This window comes from Ambystoma mexicanum, chromosome 13 (assembly GCF_040938575.1).
Source record: "Ambystoma mexicanum isolate Mex_15411 chromosome 13, UKY_AmexF1_1, whole genome shotgun sequence".
Lineage (NCBI taxonomy): Eukaryota > Metazoa > Chordata > Amphibia > Caudata > Ambystomatidae > Ambystoma > Ambystoma mexicanum.
Genome location: NC_090938.1, coordinates 776,777,534 through 776,799,432, shown reverse-complemented (window position 1 = coordinate 776,799,432; position 21,899 = coordinate 776,777,534). Strand labels below are relative to the sequence as shown.

At 52.3% G+C, this 21,899-nt stretch overlaps 1 protein-coding gene across 1 annotated transcript in view; it reads right to left on the bottom strand.

Annotated features, from left to right (window-relative positions):
- The window catches only part of LOC138520575 (E3 ubiquitin-protein ligase TRIM39-like), a 551,427-nt gene that overhangs the window by 477,164 nt on the left and 52,364 nt on the right, over positions 1 to 21,899 (bottom strand). The window contains exons 5-6 of the mRNA XM_069632911.1: positions 13,962 to 13,982; positions 13,833 to 13,859 (exon numbers count right to left, since the gene is read on the bottom strand). Of these exons, the coding sequence (XP_069489012.1) occupies positions 13,833 to 13,859; positions 13,962 to 13,982 (48 nt within the window). The remainder of the gene's footprint in view (positions 1 to 13,832; positions 13,860 to 13,961; positions 13,983 to 21,899) is intronic.

Sequence of the window (21,899 nt, the reverse complement as noted above, 5' to 3'; positions counted from 1 at the left end):
TCACGGCCGGTTCAGTCCTGTTTCGCTGAGGCCTTGCCACCCTGGGCTCCTTGGCGACAACAATGCTAACCACCGGCCTTGCTGCGGCCTCTGTAATCTTCCTGCGACGAGGAACGGGCAGCTTGGCGGTACGACGATGAACTGCCACCGAATCTTTTGAAGGCACCTTGAGATTTGCCTCCGGAGGTCCGAAAGGACGGCCGTCGTTGATGAAGAATGCCTAGGGCACGGGCCGTCTCGGTGTCCGCTTTGATGGCCTGTAGCGACTCATCCACCGCTTTCCCGAACAGGTTGTTTCCGTCGAAGGACATGTCCAGTACCCTGGTCTGCACATCCTGACGGAAGTCGGTGGCCCTGAGCCAACCGCACTGGCACAGGCAAACGCTGTTGCCCATCTGACGAAAACCGGCGATGTCCGTAGCTACAGTGATGGCGTGATCCAACACCACCTGGCCTTCTTGCAGGATTTCCAGGGCCTCCGCCCTCTTGTCATCCGGGAGGAAGTCCAGGATAGGGGCGATCTTGAACCAAAGCTCCCTATCATAGCGGGCCACGATCGTGAGGGCGTTGGCCGCCTTAATGGTAGTCGCTGCCGACGAGATGACTCGACATCCCATGGTGTCTAGCTTCTTTCCCTCGCTGTCCGGCGGTGAAGTGGAGGATGATGCCGTCGCCCCTGCCGCTTTCTTCTTGGTAGCCGCGGAGACTACGGAATCTGGGGTCGGTTGCGCCCTGAGGCACATAGGAGCGGAATCCGGGACCCGGTACTTCTTCTCGTACTGGTCTCTCTTCGCAGGCGCCGTGGAAGGGTTCTTCAGAAGGGACAGACCCTCGTCCCATATGTCGTACAACAGCTGGACCGAGAGTACGGTTTTCCTGTTGGCTTCCCGTCATTGGTAAAGAAATCCCTCTTTCTTTTGTTCCTCGGGCACAGCTGGAAAACCTCTGAGGCCCTGGCGATCATGGCGTGAAAGGAGACAATTTCGTCGGGGGGGGGGGAGGAGCCCGGGCGGGAGATGACGGGAGATCCATTCCGTCATTGCCACCGTCGTCAGTCCCCGTCGTCGCCGTCTCTGTCCCGTCTCGTCCCTCGGAGGAGGGGATGGGGGTCAAGGCTGGAAGGGAGGAGGAGGATGGACTCGCCTCTGCTTGCTCAGTGGGCTCCCCGACGGTCCAGGCGCCGCTGGATCGTCCGGTGGGGGTAAGGGCAACCTTGTCCTTATCTCCGTACACAGGGTCTGCAAAGCCATCAAGATAGCTCCTGAATTGTCCTGTGGCGCAGCCATCGGTTGCGACTGGAGCGATGGCTGGGGCGCGGGGTCCTCCGTTTCCTCCACGGCCCGCAGCTCCTCGTCGGCTCCACCGTTGCTCTCTACGTCCACTTTGTCAGGATCCTTCCCGTAGGTCCTGACCTCCTCGAACTTCTTGTCCTGGATAGCTTTGACACCAGCCAGCTCATTCTCGGAGGTAGTATCTGTATCCGTTAGGGCTACTGTGCCCCCCCTTTCTCGTCCCAGTGTTTCACGGGGGTCTTCTCGATAGGCTGGAAAGATGTTTCCCTCTGGGGTGGCAGGGAAACTCTAGGCCCGGAAATCGTCTCCACTGGGGTAGCCACCGCAGGCTTCGCCAGGGCCGCCACGACTCCTTCAATCGAGGCCTTCGCCGGGTGAATCATGGCCTTCACGACCTTGGGCGCGTCTGAGGCCTTCACCTTACTGGGAGGGTCACCCCCTCGCCCCCCCCTTAGGTTTCTCTGTCGGGATCGAACGGGGCTTCTCCCGAAGCTTACCTGGGTTCTCTGACTTCCTTTTCACCGAGCCAGAGCATTGGCTCGTGGATGATGGTGTCGGTGACATTGCGCACTGCCTGGCAGCTGAGGAGCCCGAACCAACGGCGCTCCCGGTGCCCGCGGACTTGCAGTGCTTTGCCTTTTGTTGGGCCCCCGTCGCCGGAGCGCCCTCAAAGGTCTTAGAGGACCACTCGGACTTCTTCTTCTCACCTGCTGCTGGGCACTTCGCATCCAGCCAGTCAGCAAGTCGTTTACGATGGTCCTTCATGGTCCGGACGGACATGTTCTTGCAGAACGTACAGTCCTCCTCCGCGTGCGACTTGTCGGCGTGTAGGCAGTAGAGGCACCGGGAGTGCTCGTCCTCCTTAAAGACGTTCTGCAGTCCACATCCTGGGCAGTTCCTAAACAGTTTGGATCCAGTAGGCGTCGAATCTCCTTTGTCCTGGGCCATGTCCGAATCGGGGTAGGCCTCAAAGGTCTTCTGGAATCCTCCAAGAAGTGTAATTCGACGAAAATCCACCCTTGAGGGGCGTAGAAATTTCCGAAACGGGTCCCTGTTGATCGGAAGAAGAATTGGTGGAGCTTGAAGCTCGAATTGACCGAAAAAATAAGAGTAAACTCTTTGAAAAAAACGCAATACGCAGTAAAAGCTCGAGAGCTACAGCACGAGGACTCCCAACACATGAACGTGCAGTAAAAATCTGAAGATGGCTGCCAGAGGAGGGGCTTAGGTAGATGGCAGTCATTGGCTGGGGGCAGTATGACCCAGAGACCAGTGATTGGTTAATAGTAGAAAGACAGTTCAGAAACGAAACTGAAACTGATTTTTTCTTTACTGAGAATTCCCAGCCTGACGACGGGGAATATTCATGAGCATGTGAATCCATGCCAGACCCCATGCTGGAGAAAGACCAGCACTGTATCTCTTACTGTTTCTTGTATAACAATTGTAACTATGTACCCCAAGTAAAGCTCCCGGATACTTTCGGGTTCAGCGTGCTATATAAGCAAATAAAACAAACAAAACAAAAAACAAACAAGAACGGGGAGAGGAAGAAACAGAACAAAATACACTGAGGTAAGAATGAGAGAAACAGCAGGAGACAGAGTACAAAGAAACAGATAAGCAGGGAGAGTGAGGGAAATGTGAAGAGAAAGAGTGAGTGGAAGAGAGAGAGAGAAAGAAGCAGGCAACGAGGACAGAGAGGAAGAAGCAGGCAGAGTGGAGAGAGAGAGGTTGATAGGAAAGAGAGGGAGATAAAAGGCACATGAGCACGAGGCAGAGAGGAGACACCGAGGCAGAGTGGAGAGAAAGGCATCTATGAGAGAGGTAGTAAAAGGGGGACCAAGAGCAAAATGCAGAGAAGAGAGATGGGGAGCCAGAGAGGAGAGAGGCAGGGAAGAGGCAGAGGAGAGACAGACACGGGGAGAAAGAAGCAGACAAAATGGAAATAGAGGCGGGTAGGATAAACAAAGTAATAGGAGGAACAAGAGGAAGAGGCACAGGAGAGACAGGAAGCTACAAGCAGCGATGAGAGACAGAGAGACCGGGAGCAACAAGCAGCAATGAGAGACAGAGAGACTGGGAGAAACAAGCAGAGATGAGAGACAGAGAGACCCGGAGAAACAAGCAGAGCTGAGAGACAGGGAGAAACAAGTAGAGATGAGAGACAGAGAGACCGGGAGAAACAAGCAGAGATAAGAGACAGAGAGATCGGGAGAAACAAGCAGAGATGACACAGAGAGACCGGGAGAAACAAGCAGAGATTAGAGAGAGGGAGAAACATGCAGAGATGAGAGACAGAGAGACCAGGAGAAACAAGCAGAGATGAGAGACAGGGAGCAACAAGTGGAGATGAGAGACAGAGAGACCGGGAGACACAAGCAGAGATGAGAGACAGAGAGACCGGGAGAAACAAGCAGAGATGAGAGACAGAGAGACCGGGAGAAACAAGCAGAGACGAGAGACAGAGAGACCAGGAGAAACGAGCAGAGATGAAATACATGGAGAAACAAGTAGAGATGAGAGACAGAGAGATTGGGAGAAGCAAGCAGTGATGAGAGACCGGGCAAAGCAAGAAGTGATGAGAAACAGGGACACACAAGTAAAGATGAGAGACAGGGATAAACAAGTAGAGATGAGAGACAGAGAGACCAGGAGACACAAGCAGATAAAAGAGAAATAGAGAATGGGAGAAACAAGCAGAGATGAGAGACAAAGAGACCGGGAGAAACAAGCAGAGATAAAAGACAGAGCGACCAGGAGAAACAAGCAGAGAAGAGAGACAGAGAGAATGGGAGAAACAAGCAGAGATGAGAGACAGAGAGACTGGGAGAAACAAGCAGAGATGAGCAACCGGGAGAAACAAGTAGAGATGAGAGACAAGGAGAAACAAGTAGAGATGAGAGACAGAGAAACCGGAGGAAACAAGCAGAGATGAGAGACAGAGAGACTGGGAGAAACAAGCAGAGATGAGCAACTGGGAGAAACAAGTAGAGATGAGAGACAAGGAGAAACAAGCAGAGATGAGAGACAGACAAACCGGGAGAAACAAGCAGAGATAAAAGACAGAGCGACCAGGAGAAACAAGCAGAGAAGAGAGACAGAGAGAATGGGAGAAACAAGCAGAGATGAGAGACAGAGAGACTGGGAGAAACAAGCAGATATGAGCAACCGGGAGAAACAAGTAGAGATGAGAGACAAGGAGAAACAAGTAGAGATGAGAGACAGAGAAACCGGAGGAAACAAGCAGAGATGAGAGACAGAGAGACTGGGAGAAACAAGCAGAGATGAGCAACTGGGAGAAACAAGTAGAGATGAGAGACAAGGAGAAACAAGCAGAGATGAGAGACAGACAAACCAGGAGAAACAAGCAGAGATGAGAGACAGAGAGACTGGGAGAAACAAGCAGAGATGAGCAACCGGGAGAAACAAGTAGAGATGAGAGACTGGGAAAAATGAGCAGAAATAAGCTACCGGAAGAAACAAGTAGAGATGAGAGACAAGAGAGACCGGGAGAGACAAGCAGAGATGAGAGACTGGGTGAAACAAGCAGAGATTAGAGACAGATAAATGAGAGCGAGTGATGGGAGAATATGGACATCAAGAAAAAGCAGCGAGAGAAAAGTTGGAAAGAGGCATTAAAAAGGGATGACAAAGAGAATGAAAGCGAGAGAGAGAGTAGGGAAGAAAGACAGCTGGTCATTTTGCAAAACCCTGCTTGGGGAATAAGTGTTAAGACAGGCATTACACATGAAATCCTGTCTTTTTACCAATGTGTGGGATTTTCTTTTTGTTTTGAGGAGACTGGGGCACTGAACAGAAGAACACTGTCCATCATATATCCTTGCTCCAGCCCAAAACAGCACACGGTTTAATACCAGCACACAATTCCATGCTGGCATTAAACCAATGGATGCCCTATGGACTCTGCCTGCTATTTACACCTGGTAAATGCAGGAGGATTCCACAGAAGCTCATGGTCAATGACTCCTGCAATCGTTCAATGTGGGAGGCGACTGCGCTTGGTCCTTAAGCTTGGATAACTGTGTGATCATCGACAACAATGAGTCAAAGGAGGGCTCAATCACTAATGTACCTGCCAACAAATAAATAAAGAATGGTAAAGAGAGCAAAAAGAAGGCGCACAAGAAAAAGGCTCATACTAAACAGGCTGATTTTAGCAGCAATCCAGCCTGAGCAACACGCCTGGCTTGATTAATTCCAGCTCCAGAGTTACTACCCTTGTGATCAATGCTAAGGGTTCATATGGCACTCTACCATTAGAAGGAAATAAGACCAAAGTCTTCGCTTAACATCCTACTAAAAAACAAAACTACATCAAAAGGCTTCCAGCTGCTGAGTCCAATACTCTTTCCACTAGAGGTGCCTCAAGAAATAAAGACAACATCGGCAGGAACTCCTGTTCCCCCTAAAAGCACTGGCCCATTTATACAGACTACAGAAACTATTAAGTGCCAACCATTACCCGAAGATTCCCACATTCTGGAAGATTTGGGAAACCCTTTTCCAGAGGACAATCATGGGATAACATCTAACGCCATTGCTTCGGACACGCACCCTAACGGCTCCACCTACTATCCGTCCATGAGGAAAATGGAGGCGCTAAATCAGTAAATGGGAAGAGGGGCCTCTACCAACCTCATTCTAATTCAGATGCTGACTGCTTGGCCCTCAAAGTACAGAGCCTTGTTTATGTCGGTCGGAACTATTATCTAAATCGAACAACCCTCTTCCATTTAGTTCATGACATCATTCCTCCGCGGTGTCTACAAACCGAGGACATCGCGATTGTTGACCTCCTAGAAGACTCGTACTATGCTAGCGCGATAGTTTATTTTCACAATCCCGCTGGACTAGATTTATCACGTCACATGATGCAGATTTTGGGGCAATTAGGTCATGACTGTTCTATTGTTAAAGCTCCATCTAGAAAGTGTGGCCTGAATCTAGAGAGGGGGGTACTGAAATCCAGTAGACCTGTTCCTTTGCTTTCTTCTAGACCCTCTACAGCCAACCTATGGGAGGCAACCTAATTGGCCTCTTAGTAATGTATTGTTAGCGTCGGGCCTGTGCGGTGTGTGTGTGTAGTACGAGTGTTCATGTTGTGGCCCTTCTTATTATGTAATTACTGTGTTTGGAATGTTCCGGGAAGGAGTATCCATGTATGTTTTAAAGTTTTATGATGTGTTGTGTTACATTATTTTCCCTTGCAGGTGGGACGGACATGAGGGTGGGTTGTTGTTCCTCAAGATGGTGTGACTCTCGCCACTCTCTTCAGGGTTTGGGGGGTGGGGGGCGGGAGTAATTTCTGCGCGATTTTGCAGTGTTTTCCCTGTTTCAAGAATTGGGACATTTTATTGCAACCATTTGTGGTCACAGTGTGTGTCTTGGTGGTTGCATGCGTGTTTGTATGCACAGTTGTATGGTGGTTGCATGTGTGTTTGTATGCGCGGTTGTATGCGTGTTGTGAGGTCGTGCATACAAATAACAGTGGGTGCATTGAAAGCCGGGCGGTTCAATGTTGAGTTGTTAATTATTCACATGAGTGTGTGCGTGTGGCCTAGTATGTGTTTAGGGCTCATGGTGTTGAGTTGTGGTTAGGCTGTGTTCGTTGGGGCGTGGTAGGATACCGGCCCGGTCCTGTTTTGCGTGACCCTTGGATTTGGGGAGGTGAACCCATGTTATTTTAGTCTTGTGGGTGTGGTGTTGTCGATGTTCTGGGTTGCAATGTTGGTACAATGTTGGTAACTCGTTGTGCAGGGGTTAACGTGCACTTTTTGGCAATGGTTTGGTGCCGTAGCGTTAGAGGCTGTGACTTGGGGTCATGTTAGAGGCTGTGCCTTGGGGTTATGTTAGAGGCTGTGACTTGGGGTCATGTTAGGAGCTGGGTTACGGGAGACTGTGACCTGGGGTCACGTGGTAGCTGGAGGTAGTAGGTGGTGGTAGCGGATGTTGTTGTTTTATCAAGTAGGGGGTTGTATCTGGGTAATAGAGAATGTGGCTGTCGCTTTTATGGTGTTTAGTTTGGCCTAGTGGTGTTTTTCTGCTAGGAGTTTGTGGAACGTGGGACCATTTTGGGCTATTGTGCTTGTTGCTCAGGTTTGGAGCTTGTTTGTGCTCAAGCGTGGCAGGCTTGAGGCCTCGAGGGGCAGCTTGGGGCGGAAGGAGGTTCGTGCACTGGGGGTTCGGTAAGTTAGTTTTGTCACTATTGTTGGGATGTTAGATGTGGCAGGCCTAGTTCCGAGGGGCAGCTCGGGACCGGTGGATGTTCGTTTTATTGTTTTTAGACCTTGAGGGTTTTTGGTCCTGTTATGGTGTTCCTTGTTGGGTTTTATGGTGTTTTGTTCCTTTTGGTAGGAAGGTAGGAATAGCGGTGTCTATGGAAGTTTGGTGGGTTGGTTGTTGGTTAGTAGTGGAGTTCATGTGTGCCTGTGTAGGTGGAGTGCCAGATTAAGGGTCCGCGTTGAAGTTAATTTTGGTCGGACTGCGGTATAGTAGGGTAGATTTGATAGTTGCTTTAGAGGTACGGGTTCTTGCGGGTAATTGCGGACGTACTTGCTCTTTTACGTGTTGGCCACACGTTAGGTGTCAAGTATGGAGTTTAGTTAGTGTCTCGTGGTGAGGTTGGTTGATGTTCTCCGCTGTGAGGTTACGGGGGAAGAAGTGTTGTATTGTTGTCTTAAGTTTGCTGACCTTTACGGGGGAGAAGTGGTGTATTGGGTTTGTTGGCCCTTTACGGGGGAGAGGTGTTGTATTGGGTCTTGGTGGGTTCAAGTGATAGAATCCTGGAATGTGGTGCGTGTGTGACGTGCTGGTGTTCGATGAGTGGCAGTTGGAGATCATTAGCTTGCCGGATGGGGTGCCATGAACGTACAGGTGCTTGTTGTACGCATCATCTTTAATTATAACACAATGCTATTACCGTCACCATTGATGCTCTTGGGTTCAGCCATGTTGAATCTAGATAGGGGAGTACTGAAAACTAGTAGACCTGTTCCTTTGCTTTCAACTAGACTCCTCAACATCCAACCTATGGGGGTCAAACTTAATCAATCAACACTATCTCCCAGCTGACAAGGCAACGCTATTATTGTCGCCATTGATGTTTTTGAGTTAAGACATGTTGGTGTTCACTCTCCCTTGGAAGAGAAAGAGGGTCGGCTGCTACCAGCTGGCAGTGGTTACCTTCAATTCTCCAACCACAAAATCCATATAGAGACTAGTCACACTTTTACCATTTTGTCCTGGAACACCTGAGGCTTCTCCCACTTCACTGAACCTGAAGGTTTATTAGATAACCTCCCCAATTTTTGTGTATTGGCATTACAGGAAACCTGGCTCCAGGATAACTTGGAAATCGGCAGCCGCCATTCCATTCAAACTATGGCTACAAGGGGACTCAAGGGCGACCAAAAGGACGATTGATCATTAGTGTTGATAATACTTACCAAATCACCAAGATCAGCACTTCAGGCGACTCAGTGCTTGCTGCTATTATTAATTGGGCCCCGAAGTGTGGCCATACAACTTCTCTATTAATCATCAACATTTATGATTTACTCCCGAGGCTTTATCATGCTAAACGGTCTTTGCCCAGGTGTATCGCCAGAGTGATATACCAGAGTGACTGACAATAGTGCATCAATTATCGAGTATGTCTTTGTAAACATCAACATGTACCCAAATATGAAGGTCTTAACAAGAACAGAAAGTGACCACTTTCCCCTCTTCTCCTATATAAATTACACTGAGCCAGCTCATGATAGTGACCCCATCAGCAACTTACTATAAACCAAGGGTGAGTTGGAATCCAGGTAATATTAATAAGGCTGTTTGCTTGATCACTGATCTCGAATTAGATTCACAAGCCACTTGCAGTGCAGAGGCCTTAATCACCCGCGGCATCGCTTTCCTGCTAGTTACATTGCAGAAGTGGGCCTGATTCAGAGGTGCATGTTAAAATGGAAAAGTGCTGTGTCTCTGGGCCTGATTCAGAGGTGCATGTTAAAATGGAAAGGTGATGTGTCTCTGGGCCTGATTCAGAGGTGCATGTTAAAATGGAAAAGTGCCGTGTCTCAGTAGAATGACACTTTTCCATGAGGAAATGGATTCTGATGTATCCGAGAGTGGCAGCAATATATCAAGTCCGCCACTCCTGCAAAGTCAGGATTTACGGCATAGCAACAGCCTTGCTAACCACCTCACATGTAAGGGGCTGGCAAGCATGGGCGTAGGACGTGGGAGGCACAGGGGGGGACAAATCCCCCCCACAATTTTAAGTGGGGGTATATAATGGCATGTATCCCCAAAGAATATGTAAGTGTTGTGCACAGTGCACTGCGTCTCTGCCACTGCCTGCAGTTGCATGCAGCGTGTGGAAATAATTCTGCAGGCTGCAGCCGTCAGTGTGCAAAAGTACAAGTTCTGCAGACTGCAGGCTAAAAGTACTTCTGCTCGCTGAGTACCGCGCGCCTGAGCATTTGGTTGCCCCTGCGCAGTGCACTGCTGCCCCTGTGCAGCCTGCGTTTGTCCAGAGCGAAGTGGAGCAGCCAGGCAGCGACACGTGCTGACTGAGACTGAACAGGCTGGTGCCGGCCTCCGCGACAGCGTTTGGTTTTCGAGGGAGCCTAGAGAGAGACTCGACTCAAGCTAAGGTAAGTGAGTAGTAGTGTGTGTGTGTGTGATGTCATGTGATGTCGGGAGGGGGGGTCGTCAGGTAACAGTTCCAGACCAATAGCGCCCACCCAAAGTCAATGGCACCCTGCCCAGAATCGGGCCTGGGTATGCCACCAGTGAGGAGAGTGCAGAACGCATTGGGTGTCGCTGGTCCTGGCTGGCACTGTAATCTGAGCTTTTCCTCATCATTGTGCCCACCCCAAGTAAGTCACTCACGTGGCTAAGGCAGGCTGCCATACATCACGGGCTGTAATTAAATCAAGGGCCCGGGTCCAAATCAACGTTCCAGTGGTGGCGCGCGAAGGAGCACAGAGCTCTGCATAGCGCAACCATGCCCCGGGCCTTCCAGATCAAAAGCCAGAGGCAGTGGTGCATGCTCCCGGATGAGGAGAGGGGCGAGAAGGTCTACATACCAGTGAGCTTATGGCCGCCACCGCATGAAGTGACAGATAAGTCGGTTGCAATGGGAGGGCTGGGTTTGTAGGCTTTCCTGGAAGGTAACGTTTTATAGCAAGGTCCGAACTTTACGCGCTCTCTCATGTCCTCCCGCAAGTTCAACTGATCAAGAGTGTGGGGTAGAGGGCGTGAGGGTGCAAATAAGCATCCTGGGGGAAAGTAACAGTTCACCGTAACTCGGTGCCCATGGCAGTATTAAAACACCAATGGCAAACATTACATAGTGGTTTCTGAGCTAATAGACCACACATCACACTGGTCTGCTATCCCGTGCAGCTCTGCTTGGCTATGGGAGCAATTATTGATTTTATGTCAGTTGTTATGGTGTACAACCACTGTGCCAGAAACAAAAATATAGGTAATGCCTGGTGCCTCCCAGGGACAAAAGCACACATCTAGGTAATGTGCGGTGCCTTGCTGGTGACAGAAGAGTCTAAAAGTAACGTATTCAGTCTGGAGTGGGCAGCCGACACCCACTGACTGTGAGGTGGTAGTTTGGTGGGGTCAAGCCCTGACCCAGGGAATGGGCACATTAAAGAGTTCCTTCTTTGTTTCACAGGCATCCGTTTCTGAAGGAGAAAGATCTGTGGGGTTGATCTAACAACAGCATGAGCTTGACTTGTCGAGCTACCTGGCCGGCTATGTGTAAAAACTATTTGCAGAGCTTTTAGATTCGGCCCAAATCAGCCACCAGATGTTTTGACCCTGCTTTTTTGTCAAATCCCTTTACTTCCGCACCCTCACTTCAAGCCTTAGGAGCCTTCCCCAACCCTTGAGATCCCGACTCCCCCTCCATGCTCGTGGACAAGCATTGGCAAGGCCAACAGTTTTGATGTGTGTGTAAGCATGAGATGGGCATTTGCCAGGGATTGCCATAACGGTACTACAAGATCATAAGACTGCAACAGCTGGCAAATGGTGTGAATGTCTGTGCATATGATGGCAGTGCCTGGCAAATGCCTATCTATTGCCTATAAAAGTGCCAACACTGTTGGCATTGCCAGGGCCTTTTTAAAGAGCAATTCAATGCAAGGAACAGATGTGAGGACCAATATTTTTGGGATGTTAAAGGAAGCCTTTGCTTTCCATTCTGCATCACATTGCCTTCTGGTGCTTCTGGTAACTATAGGGCTGTAAGTCTGGGTTTCCAGGTAGCCACATTGGAAATGGGCCTGGTGGGCTCCACACCAACAAACCATCCAATTAACTGCAGAGCAGGTCAGTGTTACGTGAAAACAAAGACAGTGGTAGAGGACAGCAAGCGTAGGGTAACGTGTGTTTGCATGCCGATAGGACGTGACATGCGCTGCTCTGGGATAGGTCCAAGCTTAATTTGCATATGGCTGCAGTCTGCAACCGTTCTGTAATGGCAGAGAAGAACTAAAAACGATGGCACGAAATGCTGCCCACTTGAATTGTTAAAACGGTGCAGTTTTTTGGTGCCCCGAGTGCATGGTAGGTGCTGTGCGAAACCGAATGTGTAAGATTGATAAACCTGCGGTTGCACGTTCGGGATCCTGGCAGCCGGACAGACTCTGTCTTTCACCCTTCTGAGGTCGCTACTTTCAGGCCGCTTTTCCTTGTGTGATAATAACAGCAATTGTCTAGTGGGCGTGCGAGGTTGGGCACGAACCCTCGCACTTGGGAACAGTCGCAGTCCCCACAGACAAATCTGCAGCTATAGGTTACCCTGAGGGAAGGCTGAGCACGGCCGCGCGCCCAGTGAAATGGCCTTAGAAAAGAGCCCATTAAACGAACCGCTGCAGATCATGGAATTAAATAATTCACGCCCAGGGATTCTACATTTATACAAAATAAATCGACCTTAATTATAAATTCCTCTCAGCCCCATGGAGCCTCACCATTACGGAACCCAGGGTCTTTAGGTCCTTTAATCACTGCTTACTCAGTAGAAGTTCTGTCCCATTCAGCCGCAGCACATCCAGAATGCTGCCAAAACACACTTGCTTACACCAGGCTATGCCAGCTCCCAAAGATTGTGGGCACACAGCTGAGAAACAGATGTTGCAGCTGCCAATGCTCTATTGGTGTAATCAAAATGTCGGAACAGGGTCTCCTTTCAACCACTCGATTTATAAGCACTATCTGTGTCCTTCACTGAAGTCCTGGTAAAAACAAACATTGGCACAGCCAGCAGTTTTGGCTTGTGTACAAGTATTAGGCATTTGCCAAGCACTGCTGTTAGACGCTCAGGTACTCACACCACAAGTGACTTTGCTGACTCAAAACCCAAACTGTTGGCATTGCCAATGCTTGTTCTTTTTCAAATCAATTAGGATAAAATCAATGGAAGAAGATATTGGGCCGTTGTTTCCGGACCGGTAAACTATGAGTCCTTCAGGTGGGTGGTGTTACTCCCGCCAGGTGTTGTCTGGCGGGAGTAACGCCACCCGCCTGCAGACGGAAATGGAAACACTGGCACCGTTAATTACGGTGCCAGTGTTTCCATACTTCCCATTCCCATGGAGTCCTATGGGAATCCATGGGAATGGGGAGTAACGGAATGGCGGCTCCGGAATTACAGGACCGCCGGGGCTGTAATGCCCCGGTAAAACCGGCAAGTCTGGAGCAGGTAATTCATTCCAGGTCCGGTGGCAACCTGCCGGTTTTTCCAGCACGGTTACCGCCGGACTTGGAATGAGGCCCATTGTGTGAGTACATGTACTCTATTGGTGAAAGTAAGATGCAAGCACTTAGACGTGGGACTTCAAAAATAAGTTATTGACAGTAGAATAAACATCTGCAAAAAAATCCTTATAATAAAAGAGGCTTTATATATTGTGGGATAGGGGATGCAGGTATAGGGGAACCTGAGGCTGAACAGGGCAGTTCCTGTATATGAGGAGCCCTCGCAGCCCTACTTTACGTGACACTAATGCAGGTTTTGGCTAATGGGTGGGCTGATATTCTGCTCACGTGTCCGGGCAACAAGAGGCCTGGAGTGTAGGAAAATGCATTATCCTGGACCATGTGCTTTGGTTGGATTGAGCCCGCTAGCCCAGGAGCCGAGATTGAAACCAGCTCCGGTGGTTCAACCGCGGCAGTTTGGTGGTGCTCAGGCACCTCAAACAGGAAGGTGACTCTGTGACTCATGTTCCTTTCCTATGACCGAGTGTCACTGCAGGGGCCTCATGCCGCCTCACCTACTGGTGACTCTCTGTGACTCATGTTCCTTTCCTATGACCGAGTGTCACTGCAGGGGACTCAAGCTGCCTCACCTACTGGTGACTCTCTGTGACTCATGTTGCTTTCCTATGACCGAGTGTCACTGCAGGGGACTCAAGCTGCCTCACCTGACAGTGACTCCTGAGATCCAGGAGGACTCATGGAGGGTTAGTTTGGGATTTGTAAATCACAAGTACTCACGTTCACAGGATTTCACGTATCTCCAATCTGAAAGTAAGAAGAAAATTAAGGGTTTGTGAAATCAGACAAAGCAGCGAGACATTGAAGTATGTTAAATATAATATATTTATTACCATTAATGGAACTTACCCATTTCTGCAGGAAATGTTTCTGTAATAAAAGAAAAACAAGTGATGCATTAGATCCCAAACGTTTTTACTGTAAAACATAACCCAGTACTCCCTGCCCTTCCCCTAATGCCTCCCCTCCACCTCCCACCACTGCACCCCCACTCCCTGCCCTTCCCCTAATGCCTCCCCTCCACCTCCCACCACTGCACCCCCCACTCCCTGCCCTTCCCCTAATGCCTCCCCTCCAGCTCACACCACTGCACCCCCACTCCCTGCCCTTCCCCTAATGTCTCCCCTTCAACTCCCACCCCTGCACCCCCACTCCCTGCCCTTCCCCTTATCCCTCCCCTCCAGCTCCCACCACTGCACCCCACGCCCTGCCCTTCCTCTAATGCCTCCCCTCCAGCTAACACCACTGCACCCCCACTCCCTGCCCTTCCCATAATGCCGCCCCTCCACCTCCCACCACTGCACCCCCACTCCCTGCCCTTCCCTTAATGCCTCCCCTCCAGCTCCCACCCCTGCACCCCCACTCCCTGCCTTTCCCCTAATGTCTCCCCTCCAGCTCCCACCCGTGCACCCCCACTCCCTGCCCTTCCCCTTATCCCTCCCCTTCAGCTCCCACCACTGCACCCCCACTCCCTGCCCTTCCCCTAATGCCTCCTCTCCAGCACCCACCAATGCATCCCCACTCCCTGCCCTTCCTCTAATGCCTCCCCTCCAGCTCACACCACTGCACCCCCACTCCCTGCCCTTCCCCTAATGTCTCCCCTCCAGCTCCCACCCGTGCACCCCCACTCCCTGCCCTTCCCCTTATCCCTCCCCTCCAGCTCCCACCACTGCACCCCACTCCCTGCCCTTCCTCTAATGCCTCCCCTCCAGCTCCCACCACTGCACCCCACTCCCTGCCCTTCCCCTAGTGCCTCCCCTCCAGTTCCCACCACTGCACCCCACTCTCTGCCCTTCCCCTAATGCCTCCCCTCCAGCTCCCACCACTGCACCCCCACTCCCTGCCCTTCCCCTAATGCCTCCCCTCCAGCTCCCACCACTGCACCCCCCACTCCCTGCCCCTCCCCTAATGCCTCCCCTCCAGCTCCCACCACTGCACCCCCACTCCCTGCCCTTCCCCTAATATCTCCCCTCCAGCTCCCACCCGTGCACCCCCACTCCCTGCCCTTCCCCTTATCCCTCCCCTCCAGCTCCCACCACTGCACCCCACTCCCTGCCCTTCCTCTAATGCCTCCCCTCCAGCTCCCACCACTGCACCCCACTCCCTGCCCTTCCTCTAATGCCTCCCCTCCAGCTCCCACCACTGCACCCCACTCCCTGCCCTTCCCCTAGTGCCTCCCCTCCAGTTCCCACCACTGCACCCCACTCTCTGCCCTTCCCCTAATGCCTCCCCTCCAGCTCCCACCACTGCACCCCCACTCCCTGCCCTTCCCCTAATGCCTCCTCTCCAGCACCCACCAATGCACCCCCACTCCCTGCCCTTCCTCTAATGCCTCCCCTCCAGCTCACACCACTGCACCCCCACTCCCTGCCCTTCCCCTAATGTCTCCCCTCCAGCTCCCACCCGTGCACCCCCACTCCCTGCCCTTCCCCTTATCCCTCCCCTCCAGCTCCCACCACTGCACCCCACTCCCTGCCCTTCCTCTAATGCCTCCCCTCCAGCTCCCACCACTGCACCCCACTCCCTGCCCTTCCCCTAGTGCCTCCCCTCCAGTTCCCACCACTGCACCCCACTCTCTGCCCTTCCCCTAATGCCTCCCCTCCAGCTCCCACCACTGCACCCCCACTCCCTGCCCTTCCCCTAATGCCTCCCCTCCAGCTCCCACCACTGCACCCCCCACTCCCTGCCCCTCCCCTAATGCCTCCCCTCCAGCACCCACCAATGCACCCCCACTCCCTGCCCTTCCTCTAATGCCTCCCCTCCAGCTCACACCACTGCACCCCCACTCCCTGCCCTTCCCCTAATGTCTCCCCTCCAGCTCCCACCCGTGCACCCCCACTCCCTGCCCTTCCCCTTATCCCTCCCCTCCAGCTCCCACCACTGCACCCCACTCCCTGCCCTTCCTCTAATGCCTCCCCTCCAGCTCCCACCACTGCACCCCACTCCCTGCCCTTCCCCTAGTGCCTCCCCTCCAGTTCCCACCACTGCACCCCACTCTCTGCCCTTCCCCTAATGCCTCCCCTCCAGCTCCCACCACTGCACCCCCACTCCCTGCCCTTCCCCTAATGCCTCCCCTCCAGCTCCCACCACTGCACCCCCCACTCCCTGCCCCTCCCCTAATGCCTCCTCTCCAGCTCCCACCACTGCACCCCCACTCCCTGCCCTTCCCCCAATGCCTCCCCTCCAGCTCCCACCACTACACCCCCACTCCCTGCCCTTCCCCTAATGCCGCCCCTCCACCTCCCACCACTGCACCCCCACTCCCTGCCCTTCCCCTAATGCCTCCTCTCCAGCACCCACCACCTCACCCCCACTCCCTGCCTTTCCCCTAATGCCGCCCCTCCACCTCCCACCACTGCACCCCCACTCCCTGCCCTTCCCCTAATGCCTCCTCTCCAGCACCCACCACTGCACCCCCACTCCCTGCCCTTCCTCTAATGCCTCCCCTCCAGCTCACACCACTGCACCCCCACTCCCTGCCCTTCGCCCAATGCCTCCACTCCAGCTCCCATCAATGCACCCCCGCTCCCTGCTCTTCCCCTAATGCCCCCCCATCTAGCTCCCACCACTGCAACCCCCACTCCCTGCCCTTCGCCCAATGCCTCCCCTCCAGCTCCCAGCAGTGCACCCCACTCCCAGCCCTTCCCCTAATGCCTCCCCTCCAGCTCCCAGCAGTGCACCCCCACTCCCTGCACTTCCCCTAATGCCTCCCCTCCAGCTCCCACCACTGCACCCCCACTCCCTGCCCTTCCCCTAATGCCTCCCCTCCAGCTCCCACCACTGCACCCCCACTCCCTGCCCTTCCCCCAACGCCTCCCCTCCAGCTCCCATCAATGCACCCCCGCTCCCTGCTCTTCCTCTACCGCCTCCCCTCCAGCTCCCACCACTGCAACCCCCACTCCCTGCCCTTCGCCCAACGCCTCCCCTCCAGCTCCCATCAATGCACCCCCACTCCCTGCACTTCCCCTAATGCCTCCCCTCCAGCTCCCACCACTGCACCCCGACTCCCTGCCCTTCCCCTAATGCCTTCCCTCCAGCTCCCACCACTGCACTCCCTGCCCTTCCCCTAATGCCTCCCCTCTAGCTCCCACCACTGCACTCCCTGCCCTTCCCCTAATGCCTCCCCTCTAGCTCCCACCACTGCACCCCCACTCCCTGCCCTTCCCCTAATGCCCCCCTCCACCTCCCACCACTGCACCCCCACTCCCTGCCCTTCCCCTAATGCCTCCTCTCCAGCTCCCACCATCACACCCACACTCCCTGCCCTTGCCCTGCCTCCCCTCCAGCTCCCACCATCACACCCCCACTCCCTGCCCTTCCCCTAATGCCCCCTCTAGCTTCCACCACTGCACCCCCACTCCTTGCCCTTCCCCAATGCCTCCTCTCCAGCTCCCACCACTGCACCCCCACTCCCTGCCCCAATGACTCCCCTCCAGCTCCCACCACTGCACCTCCCACTCCCTGCCCTTCCCCTAATGCCTCCCCTCCAGCTCCCACTATGCACCCCTACTCCCTACCCTTCCCCTAATGCCTCCCCCCCAGCTCCCACCACTGCACCCCCACTCTCGGCCCTTCCCCTAATGCCTCCCCTCCAGCTCCCACCACTGCACCACCACTCCCTGCCCTTTCCCTAATGCCTCCCCCAAATCCCACCACTGTACCCCCACTCCCTGCCCTTCCCCTAATGCCTCCCCTCCAGCTCCCACCACTGCACCCCACTCCCTGCCCTTCCTCTAATGCCTCCCCTCCAGCTCCCACCACTGCACCCCACTCCCTGCCCTTCGCCCAATGCCTCCCCTCCAGCTCCCACCACTGCACCCCCACTCCCTGCCCTTCCCCTATTGCCTCCCCTCCAGCTCCCACCACTGCACCCACACTCCCTGCCCTTCCCCTAATGCCTCCTCTCCAGCACCCACCACTGCACCCCCACTCCCTGCCCTTCCTCTAATGCCTCCCCTCCAGCTCACACCACTGCACCCCCACTCTCTGCCCTTCCCCTAATGTCTCCCCTCCAGCTCCCACCCCTGCACCCCCACTCCCTGCCCTTCCCCTTATCCCTCCTCTCCAGCTCCCACCACTGCACCCCCACTCCCTGCCCTTCCAATGCCTCCCCTCCAGCTCCCACCACTGCACCCCTACTCCCTACCCTTCCCCTAATGCCTCCCCTCCAGCTCCCACCACTGCACCCCCACTCCCTGCCCTTCCCCTATTGCCTCCCCTCCAGCTCCCACCACTGCACCCCCACTCTCTGCCCTTCCCCTAATGCCTCCCCCCCAGCTCCCACCACTGCACCCCCACTCCTGGCCCTTCCCCTAAAGCCTCCCCTCCAGCTCCCACCACTGCACCACCACTCCCTGTCCTTCCCCTAATGCCTCCTCCCAGCTCCCACCACTGCACCCCCACTCCCTGCCCTTCCCCCAACGCCTCCCCTCCAGCTCCCATCAATGCACCCCCGCTCCCTGCTCTTCCCCTAATGCCCCCCCATCTAGCTCCCACCACTGCACCCCACCACCCTGTGTGTCCAATTGTCATGTTTCGGCTTGTCCTCTCCGGCACCCCATAGGGCAGGTCACACACCCACAGATCTCACTCTTTCAGAGCTTAACATTCTCAGCACACAGTAAAGGACCAGGGAAAAGAGCATTAAGATCAGAGATAATGTAGCCTCTTTATTGGATCAGGCAGATCATGCCACTAGATCTGATAAAAGGACTGAAAGTACCGCAGGCAAATCGTTCGCATGAGAAAGGTGCGAACTACCAAAAGTTTGCACCTTTCTCATGCAAACACACATACATTCTCACGCACACACAACACACCCATAACACCCCCCCACCCACACCCTCAGCACACCCCCACCCCCAACATAAACAAACCCCACTTACCTGCATCTTCAGGCTGGGTTCCTGCAGCGCCAGTCCCCTTTCACTTCCGGGATCGGGAACCGGCATTGCAGGGTCCTTGTCTTTTTTTTTGTAACGGAAGGCTGCGGGCGTGTCCCCCGCAACCCCTGCTCACTATACCATGAAGTATAGTGAGTGGGGCGATGCGGGGGACACCCCCACAGCCCCCGTTTTTTGTTTTTTACAATGCTACCACCAAAGATTAGAACTTTTGGTGTTCAAACCTTTGGTGGTAGCATTTTTAGAACTTATGGTCAATGCGACCATTTATTTTCGGTCATTTCGTCCTAAACCGATAAAAGGACCTCCTATTTTGAACGCAATACTGGCTCAGTGTCCTTGCAAGCAATACTTCGGGGGGATTTAAAAGTGACCCTGAGGTATTGCATTACCCCCTACCTGTGCATCTCTCAAATCCGAAGGATTGAAATTGACTGCATTGGGAGAGTAACTTTGTGCATTAGAACAAACGTACCCTATTACCCCAACACCACAAGCCCTAAAGGCGTCAATGCTAAGTTTCAGGCTCTAGCCGACCGGGAAGCTAAATTATTGTCTGAGCCGGTCCAAGTCCAGAAGTCTGGGAAGCCGATATGCCTGAGACATTGTTGGCCAGACTGTTGTGTCACGAGTACAGTATGACCTACTATTCAGAGGCCAAGGGGTCCCAGATGCAGCGCTCTCAGGATATAAATAATGTCTTTATTGGCCTTTTGGGGTTCTCTAATCTGGAAACATGGTCTACTGAGGCTGTTCACTGAGGTGGTAAAGATGGATCTTCAGACTCAGCCCTATGGATAGATTCTGAGAGGCCCCCCTACTCTGGTGACCAGGACGACACTAATGTCTAGCCAAACTCTATCAAGGTAGTGTGACTGGGCAGTAAGGCCTAGACTTGGGAGAATGTGGGTGGTGATGGGTTCAATTAAGCACACACAAAGCACTCTAATAACTCAAGTGAGGCAGAATGTATACAAATGCACTCCTATTTATTAGGCCTTGACAGGGACGTCATTTCACCAAAATGCCAGGGGTAGCGGAAGTGACATCACACGGCCCTTGGCCCCTGGTGACATCACAGGAAGTGATGTCATTTGACCCCACCCCGAAGTGATATCACTGGATGCGATGGAACGTGACCTTTCACCCGTTGACAAAACAGGAAGTGCTATCACATAGCATTGTACACTACGAAAAATATGGTTACTATATCGCTATAATGTGATGTACATTTCATACAATCATCATATGTATTGTTAACATCAGTGTATATAGGCCCATATTACCAAATTACTGTTAATGCAAGCGGACGTCCATGACCAAATGATGATGTGTTATTATATAGCACTTACGCTTAAGCGCTTTATATAGAAAAAATATACACCCAATATCACCCAACCTGTGTTGGTACTCATTTATCGACCTCAGGAGGATGAAAGGCTGAGTTGAGGCGTTTAGGAACAGACTAAATCAGTGACTCACCTCCTGAAGTGTGCCTGAAATAAACCTTTAATGACTCTAGCAATTATTGTACAGAAATCCACATTATTTGGTATTCCTAATCTTTCTTATTTAGGGTCAATGCTGAAAGTATTAGACTTGTGGCACTCCTGTTCTTCTTTTTCTTCTTTTTTTAAGGGGCTTTAACAAGAAAGCCAGCCACTCCAGAAGTAAAGAGCCACATGGTGCTGGCCACAGCCCAGGAGCTTGCATTACCAAAAAAAAAAACACACTTTTTTTTTTCTCTTTCTCGCAAGGCGACCCCCAAATGACGTCCCTGGGCCTTGAACCAACTCTTATCAATGAAAATCACAGGGAAGCAAAACCACTAACCGTACACTATCAACATATGTACATGCGTCATTACGACCTCCAACACATGGTATAGGACGACTACAGCCCTTGCAGCCTTTCCTGCAGAAGCGTTCAGTTTCCACTGCAGGAAGGGGAGGGTCCAAGCCGCACATATCCTACCGGATCGGTCTTTTCACCACAATACTTCTGACCGAAATAAAATCTCTTTTCATTTTTGCACCACATTTTTCTTAATGAAAGAAGTCTTTTGGCACGTCTCCTTTTAATATCAACAACCGTTTGGTTTATTTTTTCTGCATTATAATTTATTTTAAAGTTGTATTCCTCCCTTCTCTAAAGTAAAATGGTAAAAGACTGGTTAGCCTTTTATTGTCCCCTTCTAACTTCTCCCCCTCCCCTTCTTTAATGATTTGTGTCAGTCCTTCCGTTTATCCTTTTTTAGGAGTTATTTTGACTTAATCTGTTTTCACACCACTATATATTTTGCTAGATTTGATGAGTTTTATGTACAACTCAATGAGTGCATTTTCAGTGAAATGTATGTGCATTTAGATTTTTCATCCAGTCATGGATGACCGGTTAATTTCTTATAATCGACCCCTCAAAAAACATGTTTTTACCTCTCGGGAACCCCACCAATCAAATACTCATCCAATCAAACAATCAAACACTCATCCAATCAAACACTCATCCAATCAATCACTCATCCAATCAATCACTCATCCAATCATGGCTCATCCAATCAAACACTCATCCAATCATGGCTAACTGGCATGGACCTCAAAGAGTTATTGCCAAAGCTATCCCCAAGTGACAAAAATGCCCAGACGGCTTGGTAGCCACTAGCAGGACTGCACACAATCAAATCTTTCTGGCCAGCCTCGGGTTTCAGGCCTGCAGTAGTCCCCAGTTCTAGGCCACCTGGAAGTGGAAACCTACCCCTCTCTGACCTCCCCCTCAACCCTCGCACCACACATATCATCGGCATCAAACAGTTTGACTGCATTTCCCCCAACCTTTCTAACGGCCCAAAACATCTTTAAAATAGCCTACATTACATACAAGGCTG